This window comes from Festucalex cinctus, chromosome 15 (genome assembly GCF_051991245.1).
Source record: "Festucalex cinctus isolate MCC-2025b chromosome 15, RoL_Fcin_1.0, whole genome shotgun sequence".
NCBI lineage: Eukaryota > Metazoa > Chordata > Actinopteri > Syngnathiformes > Syngnathidae > Festucalex > Festucalex cinctus.
In genome coordinates, this window is record NC_135425.1 from 17,105,106 (window position 1) to 17,116,956 (window position 11,851).

The 11,851-nt window shown below is 30.1% G+C and overlaps 1 protein-coding gene across 2 annotated transcripts; it reads left to right on the plus strand.

Moving 5' to 3' along the window:
* The first annotated feature begins 515 nt into the window (after positions 1 to 515).
* tmem267 (transmembrane protein 267) lies at positions 516 to 9,693 on the plus strand. Of its 2 annotated transcripts, none has more exons than XM_077497392.1 (3): positions 516 to 598; positions 1,546 to 2,004; positions 8,575 to 9,693. In XM_077497392.1, the coding sequence occupies exons 2-3, from the start codon at positions 1,609 to 1,611 to the stop codon at positions 8,908 to 8,910; spliced, it is 732 nt and encodes a 243-aa protein (XP_077353518.1). In that variant the 5' UTR covers positions 516 to 598; positions 1,546 to 1,608; the 3' UTR covers positions 8,911 to 9,693. The 2 variants fall into 2 exon arrangements, with proteins under 2 accessions (XP_077353518.1, XP_077353519.1); XM_077497393.1 differs by lacking the exon at positions 516 to 598 and adding an exon at positions 610 to 820.
* Positions 9,694 to 11,851: the final 2,158 nt, after the last annotated feature.

The window sequence follows — 11,851 nt, forward strand, 5'->3', positions numbered from 1 at the left end:
TCATCATGGGTGAGCTGGAACATATCCCAGTTGGCATATTATTTATTTATTTATTTATTTATTTATTTATGGAATAACATAAATGAGTCCATCTTGGCCTGAGAGTCAAACTGAAAGGAGCTCGGTGTCTCCTATTTTGGTCTGACCAGACACTTTAGGTAATGATAAATAAACTCTCAGTTGTTAGAGAGTGCCAAGGGAGATGGTTTGTGCAGAAAGATGTGAGGAAGCCAAAAGATAAGAAGTCTAGTGGAGAAAATGTTGGCATACTTTATAGGCTATTCAACACAGACACAACTTGGCCGTGGTTAACACATAACAGTACTCCGAAAATCAATAGTTTGTATTGTTTTTTGGGATTATAATTGTGTGATGCTATGTTATGATTTTTTAAGATCTAATTATCAATAGGAAATACGGTTAAATATGCCATCGAAAATGAAAGCAGCTGACGAGTAACTCACAAAAGATGGTTATACATCATACGATCCGCCGGAGGGCGCTAATTAGCGCTATTCAGTGGAGTCCGACTGCGCTTTCAGATCAGAAGAAGTGTGTGTGGCGTTTTACAGGGGGATTTGCAGTACAAGACGATGGGGTAAGTGTCGTTATTGTTATCGTCTGGGGAAAAAAGATTTTACACAATATTAAACGCAGTCATGATTTGATGATAAAATGTGCTTTAATGGCAAGCGAATGGCGTGTTCGCTCGCTGCATTATTCTTCGATAGCAGAGCTCGATCTGCTGTCAGCCCACACAATGCAGCATCCTCCAAATTAGCTTGTTAGCACGCTAGCTCCGAGCTAGCTGTCACATAAGGTGAACTTCATTTTATTTATTTTTTTTGTATTAACAAGACGAATAAAAACGACGTCGATGCACCGATATTTTAGGCTTGATTTACAAGACTGTGGCAGTTTAATCGCATTCGTGGATGCTACACATAATTATGATTACCGAGCCAGTGACGTTAAAAAGCATTTATGATTTGTAAAAAAAAAAAAAAAAAAAGTTCTTATATTTACTTTTTAATAATTCGAAATGCTCAGAGACACCGATTGTATTGATTTTGCCAATCTGATGTGTATTTGTTTTATTGTTATTTTTGTCCAAGGAAAATTACAGTCCTTAACATTAATTATGTGTAACTGCCAAAAGGCTAATTGAATAACTTAATATCATTTGTGTCAAGTGCTGTGTGTGTAATTGTTTACTCATGTAATGGCATTAGTAGTGGTAGCTAGGTGTGTGTTATTTAGGCTAGAATGCTAACTAATACTCTTGATTAACCTCATATGAAGGTGGTTTGTTGAATAATTGAATGACTCAATACAGTCGTTTATGTCACATGGATTTATGATTGTGCACATAATGAATGTGTACAATACATGGACAGTTAGCTGATTATGTAATGAGCTAATTTTGAATTTCAAAATACCTCAAAAAAAAACAACGTACAATTTTATGTATGTATTTGTTTTGACTATGAAGAAAAGTGCTTTACAAATTGTATTTACTTATTATTTTTATTATTATTTGTGTAGTCGACAAGAGTCCTGCTGACCTTCAGGGGCGTTCGTGCGGCCACCACCCAGCCCTTCATCGACATGCAAGGTTTCTACTCCAAGCTGGACTCTTCCCCGCTGCTGGGCGTGGGCCTCGGGGGAGATGGCGCCCCCGTCCCCCTCAGCCTGGCCGTGGAAACCGAGAAGGCCCAGGCCCTGTTGCAGACGTTCAGCTCCGCCTCTCTGCTGGCGTCGGCCGGCCTGGGCGTGTTCTGCGTGGCGGCGGACCACGCCCTGCAGCTTCCGCTCATCCAGCATCACTTGTGGCTGCGCGCCGCCCTGGACAACGGAACGCACGCCATCGTGGGCTTGTGGTCCTGGGCTGTGGTCATCGGGCTCAGGAAGAAGAGCGACGTGTACGAGGTGCTGCTGGCGGGCCTGCTGGCGTCCATCATTGACTTGGATCACTTCTACATGGCCGGCTCGCTGTCACTTAAGGTGCTTTTTCTAGCATACGAGGGCTGGGTGATTTGGGGAAAAAAGTGCAATCATGACACTTGACCTAGGAAATGTGTGAAATTCAAGCCTCTCACGTTTTTATTTTTCATTTTCATTCTTAATCTTATATTTTCGCAAGTCTTGGGGCTTACTGGGCTAACCTGGGACCTTGGATTGTATTTTGTGCCATGTCATGTGGAAATGTGTGTTAGAAAGAGAAAAAAAAAAAAGTCCTCTTGAAAAAGAGTTTAAAAAAACAAACAAACAAAAATAAAATGCCTTACTATACATGGTCCTTTAAAAAAAACACACCCTACTATACATGGTCGTTAAAAAAAAATTATTAAATTTTTTTTTTTTTTAAAGCCCAATTGTACATGGTCGTTTAAAAAAATAACACCTTACTATATATATATATATATATATATATATATATATATATATATATATATATATATATATATATATATATATATATATATATACACATATATATACACATATATATATATATATATACATATATATATATATATATATATATATATATATACATATATATATATATATATATATATATACATATATATATATATATATATACATATATATATATATATATATATATATATATATATATATATATATATATACATATATATATATATATATATATATATATTTTTATTTTATTTTTAAAAGCCTTACTATACATGGTCCTTTAAAAAAAAAAAAAAAGCCTTACTATATATATATATATATATATATATATATATATATATATATATATTATATAATATGATATATATATATTTTTAAAAGCCTTACTATACATGGTCCTTTAAAAAAAAAAAAAAAAAAAAAAAGCCTTACTATACTTGGCCGTTTAAAATAAAAACACCAAAAAAAAGCCTTACTATACTATATTACTATATATATATATATATATATATATATATATATATATATATACATATATATTAAAGAAAACACCTTACTATTCATGGTCATTTTTTTTAAACACCTTTTGTTTACTATATATGGCTATGCATGGTGGTTTAAAAATAATGCCTTACTATACATGGTGGTTTAAAAAAAAAACAAAAAAACAAAAAAAAAACGCCTTACTATACATGGTCCTTAAAAAAAAAAAAAAAAAAAAAAAAAAAAAAACGCCTTACTATACATGGTCCTTAAAAAAAAAAAAAAAAAAAAAAAAAAAAAGCCTTACTATACATGGTCGTTGAAAAAAAAAAAAAAAAAAAAACGCCTTACTATACATGGTCCTTAAAAAAAAAAAAAAATGTTGTTTTTATAAAAAATACATCATATTATATAATTATTATTATTTTTTATTATTATTTTTTTTTTTAAAGCCTTACTATCCATGGTCGTTTAAAAAAAAAAATAAAAAAATCACCATACTATACATGGTTGTTTAAAGAAAGAAAAACACTCCTTACTATACATGGTCCTTCAAAAAAAAATAAAAAAAAAAAGCCTTACAAACATCTTTTTTTTTTTTTCTTTAAAGAAACACTTTTTTAAACGACCATGTATAGTAAGGCGTTTTTTATTTTGTTAAAAAAAAAAAACATGAAAAGTAAGTCATTTTTTATTTTGTTAAAAAAAATCAACCATGTATCGTAAGGCGTTTTTTATTTTGTTAAAAAAAATCAACCATGTATCGTAAGTCGTTTTTTATTTTGTTAAAAAACGACCATGTATAGTAAGGCGTTTTTTATTTTGTTAAAAAAAACGACCATGTATATATAGTAAGGCGTTTTTTATTTTGTTAAAATAAAACAACCATGTATAGTAAGGCGTTTTTAATGTTTTTTAAACAACTATGTATAGTAAGGCGTTTTTTATTTTGTTAAAAAAAATGACCATGTATAGTAAGGCGTTTTTTATTTTGTTTAAAAAAAAAAAAACGACCATGTATAGTAAGACGTTTTTTATTTTGTTAAAAAAACGACCATGTATAGTAAGGCGTTTTTTATTTTGTTAAAAAAAAACGACCATGTATAGTAAGGCATTTTTTATTTTGTTAAAAAAACGACCATGTATAGTAAGGCGTTTTTTATTTTGTCAAAAAAACGACCATGTATTGTAAGGCGTTTTTTATTTGATTAAAAAAAAACGACCATGTATAGTAAGGCGTTTTTTTCCCCCTAAAAAAAACGACCATGTATAGTAAGGCGTTTTTTATTTTGTTAAAAAAAACGACCATGTATAGTAAGGCGTTTTTTATTTTGTTAAAAAAACGACCATGTATAGTAAGGCGTTTTTTATTTTGTTAAAAAAAGCGACCATGTATAGTAAGGCGTTTTTTATTTTGTTAAAAAAACGACCATGTATAGTAAGGCGTTTTTTATTTGATTAAAAAAACGACCATGTATAGTAAGGCGTTTTTTATTTGATTAAAAAAACGACCATGTATAGTAAGGTGTTTTTTATTTTGTCCAAAAAAAAAAAAAACGACCATGTATAGTAAGGCGGGGGTTTTTTTCCCTAAAAAAAAACGACCATGTATAGTAAGGCGTTTTTTATTTTGTTAAAAAAACGACCATGTATAGTAAGGCGTTTTTTATTTTGTTAAAAAAAAACGACCATGTATAGTAAGGTGTTTTTTTATTTTGTTAAAAAAAAACGACCATGTATAGTAAGGCGTTTTTTATTTTGGTAAAAAAAAAACCGACCATGTATAGTAAGGCGTTTTTTATTTTGGTAAAAAAACGACCATGTATTGTAAGGCGTTTTTTATTTGATTAAAAAAAAACGACCATGTAGTAAGGCGTTTTTTTTTTTGATTAAAAAAAACGACAATGTATAGTAAGGCGTTTTTTATTTGATTCAAAAAACGACCATGTATAGTAAGGTGGTTTTTTTCCCCTAAAAAAAACGACCATGTATAGTAAGGCGTTTTTTATTTTGTTAAAAAAACGACCATGTATAGTAAGGTGTTTTTTATTTTGTTAAAAAAAACGACCACGTATAGTAAGGCGTTTTTTATTTGATTAAAAAAACGACCATGTATGGTAAGGCGTTTTTTATTTTGTTAAAAAAACGACCATGTATAGTAAGGTGTTTTTTATTTTGTTAAAAAAAACGACAATGTATAGTTAGGCCTTTTTTATTTTATTAAAAAAACGACCATGTATAGTCAGGCGTTTTTTATTTTGTTAAAAAAACGACCAACCATGTATAGTAAGGCGTTTTTTATTTTGTTAAAAAAACGACCATGTATAGTAAGGCGTTTTTTATTTTGTTAAAAAAAACGACCATGTATAGTAAGGCGTTTTTTATTTTGTTAAAAAAACGACCATGTATAGTAAGGTGTTTTTTATTTTGTTAAAAAAAACGACCACGTATAGTAAGGCGTTTTTTATTTGATTAAAAAAACGACCATGTATGGTAAGGCGTTTTTTATTTTGTTAAAAAAACGACCATGTATAGTAAGGCGTTTTTTATTTTGTTAAAAAAAACGACAATGTATAGTTAGGCCTTTTTTATTTTATTAAAAAAACGACCATGTGGAGTAAGGCGTTTTTTTTTCCCCTAAAAAAACGACCATGTATAGTAAGGCGTTTTCTATTTTGTTAAAAAAAACGACCATGTATAGTAAGGTGTTTTTTATTTTGTTAAAAAAAACAACCATGTATAGTAAGGCGTTTTTTATTTTGTTAAAAAAACGACCATGTATAGTAAGGCGTTTTTTATTTGATTAAAAAAAACGACCATGTATAGTAAGGCGTTTTTTATTTTGTTAAAAAAACGACCATGTATAGTAAGGCGTTTTTTATTTTGTTAAAAAAAACGACCATGTATAGTAAGGCGTTTTTTATTTTGTTAAAAAAACGACCATGTATAGTAAGGTGTTTTTTATTTTGTTAAAAAAAACGACCACGTATAGTAAGGCGTTTTTTATTTGATTAAAAAAACGACCATGTATGGTAAGGCGTTTTTTATTTTGTTAAAAAAACGACCATGTATAGTAAGGCGTTTTTTATTTTGTTAAAAAAAACGACAATGTATAGTTAGGCCTTTTTTATTTTATTAAAAAAACGACAATGTATAGTCAGGCGTTTTTTATTTTGTTAAAAAAACGACCAACCATGTATAGTAAGGCGTTTTTTATTTTGTTAAAAAAACGACCATGTATAGTAAGGCGTTTTTTATTTTGTTAAAAAAAACGACCATGTATAGTAAGGCGTTTTTTATTTTGTTAAAAAAACGACCATGTATAGTAAGGTGTTTTTTATTTTGTTAAAAAAAACGACCACGTATAGTAAGGCGTTTTTTATTTGATTAAAAAAACGACCATGTATGGTAAGGCGTTTTTTATTTTGTTAAAAAAACGACCATGTATAGTAAGGCGTTTTTTATTTTGTTAAAAAAAACGACAATGTATAGTTAGGCCTTTTTTATTTTATTAAAAAAACGACCATGTATAGTAAGGCGTTTTTTTTTCCCCTAAAAAAACGACCATGTATAGTAAGGCGTTTTCTATTTTGTTAAAAAAAACGACCATGTATAGTAAGGTGTTTTTTATTTTGTTAAAAAAAACAACCATGTATAGTAAGGCGTTTTTTATTTTGTTAAAAAAACGACCATGTATAGTAAGGCGTTTTTTATTTTGTTAAAAAAACGACCATGTATAGTAAGGCGTTTTTTATTTGATTAAAAAAAACGGCCATGTATAGTAAGGCGTTTTTTATTTTGTTAAAAAAACGACCATGTATAGTAAGGCGTTTTTTATTTTGTTAAAAAAACGACCATGTATAGTAAGGCGTTTTTTATTTTGTTAAAAAAACGACCATGTATAGTAAGGCGTTTTTTATTTGATTAAAAAAACGACCATGTAGGCGTTTTCAATGTTTTTTAAACGACTATGTATAGTAAGGCGTTTTTTATTTTGTTAAAAAAACGACCATGTATAGTAAGGTGTTTTTTATTTTGCTAAAAAAAACAACCATGTATAGTAAGGTGTTTTTTATTTTGTTAAAAAAACGACCATGTATAGTAAGGCGTTTTTTATTTGATTAAAAAAACGACCATGTAGGCGTTTTCAATGTTTTTTAAACGACTATGTATAGTAAGGCGTTTTTTATTTTGTTAAAAAAACGACCATGTATAGTAAGGCGTTTTTTATTTTGTTAAAAAAAACGACAATGTATAGTAAGGCCTTTTTTATTTTATTAAAAAAACGACCATGTATAGTAAGGCTTTTTTTTTTTCCCCTAAAAAAACGACCATGTATAGTAAGGCGTTTTCTATTTTGTTAAAAAAAAAAAACGACCATGTATAGTAAGGTGTTTTTTATTTTGTTAAAAAAAACAACCATGTATAGTAAGGCGTTTTTTATTTTGCTAAAAAAAACGACCATGTATAGTAAGGCGTTTTTTATTTTGTTAAAAAAACGACCATGTATAGTAAGGCGTTTTTTATTTGATTAAAAAAACGACCATGTAGGCGTTTTCAATGTTTTTTAAACGACTATGTATAGTAAGGCGTTTTTTATTTTGTTAAAAAACCGACCATGTATAGTAAGGCGTTTTTTATTTTGTTAAAAAAACGACCAGGCGTTTTTTATTTTGTTAAAAAAAAAACGACTATGTATAGTAAGGCGTTTTTTATTTGATTAAAAAAAAGACCAGGCGTTTTTTATTTTGTTAAAAAAACGACCATGTATAGTAAGGCGTTTTTTATTTTGTTAAAAAAAACGACCATGTATAGTAAGGCGTTTTTTATTTTGTTAAAAAAAAACGACAATGTATAGTAAGGCCTTTTTTATTTTATTAAAAAAACGACCATGTATAGTAAGGCTTTTTTTTTTCCCCTAAAAAAACGACCATGTATAGTAAGGCGTTTTCTATTTTGTTAAAAAAAAAAAACGACCATGTATAGTAAGGTGTTTTTTATTTTGTTAAAAAAAACAACCATGTATAGTAAGGCGTTTTTTATTTTGCTAAAAAAAACGACCATGTATAGTAAGGCGTTTTTTATTTTGTTAAAAAAACGACCATGTATAGTAAGGCGTTTTTTATTTGATTAAAAAGACGACCATGTAGGCGTTTTCAATGTTTTTTAAACGACTATGTATAGTAAGGCGTTTTTTATTTTGTTAAAAAACCGACCATGTATAGTAAGGCGTTTTTTATTTTATTAAAAAAACGACCAGGCGTTTTTTATTTTGTTAAAAAAAAAACGACTATGTATAGTAAGGCGTTTTTTATTTTATTAAAAAAAAGACCAGGCGTTTTTTATTTTGTTAAAAAAACGACTATGTATAGTAAGGCGGTTTTTATTTTGTTAAAAAAACGACCATGTATAGTTAGTCGTTTTTTATTTTGTTAAAAAAACGACTATGTATACATGGTCGTTTGGGGGGGGGAAGTAAGTGAAGTATCCCTTTAAGTCACGCTCAGAATCACATAATGCTTAGTAAGCAACGTTGCATTCAGGGTACATTTATAACATCAGGAACTTGCAAATCACAGTTAATTTCACTTAATCAAACAAATCCTTTCATGAAAATTAATTTTTTATTTTTTTCTTCTCCCACAGGCCGCCGCCTCTCTCCCTCAGCGTCCTCCCCTCCACTGCTCCTCCCTCATCCCCGTCCTGTGTCTGTCCCTCCGCTTCCTGATGTGGCTGGGACGTCTGAAGGACGCCTGGTGCTCGTTGCCGTGGATGCTGTTCATTTCCATGGCGACGCATCACGTGCGGGACGCCGTGCGCCGCGGCCTGTGGGTGTGCCCTTTGGGGAACACGGCGCCACTCCCCTACTGGCTTTACGTCAGCACCACGGCGACGCTTCCGCACCTGTGTTCCGTGCTCATGTACCTGACTGGAACCAGGGACGTCATCTCCACCAAACACGGAGTCGCCATCGATGTCTAATGAATTTGATGCAAGGGAGAAACTATGAACACAACTGAAACAAATGTGCCAATCACACCCCTGTTTGTTGTTTGCACATCTTCGCCTTTATATTTATTCAGTAATAATTGACTACTTTATCACAACTACACTATCTCTCGCAAGTATTTATTTTAATCAAAATGGCTTAAGTGTCACTTTTCGTTCAACATATTTGCTTCATTTAGTGGAACAATTCCTTTCGCACAGTGTATACTAAGACTAGACGAATTTATAGGTTTTTAAATTCATTAGAAATGTGAAACCGTTTTGCTTTTTATTGTTACAAAGAAAATGCTTCTGATTTCCTTCAACTTTGTATGATAATTTAACTAATCATATTTATAAGTATTTAAAAGATTGTTGTAGATGCACATTCAATCATTGAGCCAGTACAAAGACTTGTTTTGTTTCTATGACATGAAAAGGTTGTTGTCTTCATGTCCCCACCAGATGGCGGCAATGGATCGAAATACGTTGAGTACTGTATTTCTATTGTAATCGTTTGGTTTAACAAGGTTGTCACTTGTGATTTTGATGGTATAAATAATAGTTAGAATTTTTTTTCAGCAGTGTTCTGCTATCAAATGCACTGAAACTTAACATTGATTTTCCATAAATTCGTTGAGCCTGTTTTGTCATTCACGCGAAGCTAGTTTTGCACGTTATTTGTTTCAATTTGTTATGTAAAGCCAAAATTTTAGTTGAGATCAAAACCGCAATGTAATGCACTATTATTTTAATTTCAATAAAGAACATCCTGAATATGTGTTTGCTACAGAAAATTCAACACCGCACACACGTAGTTTGTCTGGAGTTGCCATGAGGTAAGGTAGCCAATTGCTTGGGGCCAGCAGGGGCCCCCAGAAGGCCAACACATTTGGCACATTTGGTGGGGTTTTTTTTTGTTTTTTTTAACAAAATCAATCAAATAAAAAACGCCTTTCTATACATGGTCGTTTTTTTTAATCAAATAAAAAACGCCTTACTATACATGGTCGTTTTTTTAACAAAATAAAAAACGCCTTACTATACATGGTCGTTTTTTTAACAAAATAAAAACGCCTTACTATACATGGTCGTTTTTTTTTTTTAACAAAATAAAAAACGCCTTACTATACATGGTCGTTTTTTTAACAAAATAAAAAACGCCTTACTATACATGGTCGTTTTTTTAATCAAATACAAAACGCCTGACTATACATGGTCGTTTTTTTAATCAAATAAAAAACGCCTTACTATACATGGTCGTTTTTTTAACAAAATAAAAAACGCCTTACTATACATGGTCGTTTTTTTAATCAAATAAAAAATGCCTTACTATACATGGTCGTTTTTTTTTAACAAAATAAAAAACGCCTTACTATACATGGTCGTTTTTTTAACAAAATAAAAAAACGCCTTACTATACATGGTCGTTTTTTTCTTCAAAAAAAAAAACGCCTTACTATACATGGTCGTTTTTTTAATCAAATAAAAAACGCCTTACTATACATGGTCGTTTTTTTAACAAAATAAAAAACGCCTTACTATACATGGTCGTTTTTTTAACAAAATAAAAAACGCCTTACTATACATGGTCGTTTTTTTAATCAAATAAAAAATGCCTTACTATACATGGTCGTTTTTTTTTAACAAAATAAAAAACGCCTTACTATACATGGTCGTTTTTTTAACAAAATAAAAAAACGCCTTACTATACATGGTCGTTTTTTTAATCAAATGAAAAGCGCCTTACTATACATGGTCGTTTTTTTTAACAAAATAAAAAACGCCTTACTATACATGGTCGTTTTTTTCATCAAATAAAAAATGCCTTACTATACATGGTCGTTTTTTAATCAAATAAAAAACGCCTTACTATACATGGTCGTTTTTTTAACAAAATAAAAAACGCCTTACTATACATGGTCGTTTTTTTAACAAAATAAAAAACGCCTTACTATACATGGTCGTTTTTTTAACAAAATAAAAAACGCCTTACTATACATGGTCGTTTTTTTAATCAAATAAAAAATGCCTTACTATACATGGTCGTTTTTTTTTAACAAAATAAAAAACGCCTTACTATACATGGTCGTTTTTTTAACAAAATAAAAAAACGCCTTACTATACATGGTCGTTTTTTTAATCAAATAAAAAACGCCTTCCTATACATGGTCGTTTTTTTAATCAAATAAAAAGCGCCTTACTATACATGGTCGTTTTTTTTAACAAAATAAAAAACGCCTTACTATACATGGTCGTTTTTTTCATCAAATAAAAAATGCCTTACTATACATGGTCGTTTTTTAATCAAATAAAAAACGCCTTACTATACATGGTCGTTTTTTTAACAAAATAAAAAACGCCTTACTATACATGGTCGTTTTTTTAACAAAATAAAAAACGCCTTACTATACATGGTCGTTTTTTTTAATCAAATAAAAAACGCCTTACTATACATGGTCGTTTTTTTAACAAAATAAAAAACGCCTTACTATACATGGTCGTTTTTTTAATCAAATAAAAAACGCCTTACTATACATGGTCGTTTTTTTTTAACAAAATAAAAAACGCCTTACTATACATGGTCGTTTTTTTAACAAAATAAAAAAACGCCTTACTATACATGGTCGTTTTTTTAATCAAATAAAAAACGCCTTCCTATACATGGTCGTTTTTTTAATCAAATAAAAAGCGCCTTACTATACATGGTCGTTTTTTTAACAAAATAAAAAACGCCTTACTATACATGGTCGTTTTTTTCATCAAATAAAAAATGCCTTACTATACATGGTCGTTTTTTAATCAAATAAAAAACGCCTTACTATACATGGTCGTTTTTTTAACAAAATAAAAAACGCCTTACTATACATGGTCGTTTTTTTAACAAAATAAAAAACGCCTTACTATACATGGCCGTTTTTTTTAATCAAATAAA

Bases quoted from the DNA above. Each gene is read 5' to 3' on its own strand.
- tmem267 (XM_077497392.1), top strand. From the start codon at position 1,609: ATGCAAGGTTTCTACTCCAAGCTGGACTCTTCCCCGCTGCTGGGCGTG. The intron at 2,005-8,574 runs GTGCTTTTTCTA...CTTCTCCCACAG, and splicing joins CCGGCTCGCTGTCACTTAAG to GCCGCCGCCTCTCTCCCTCA.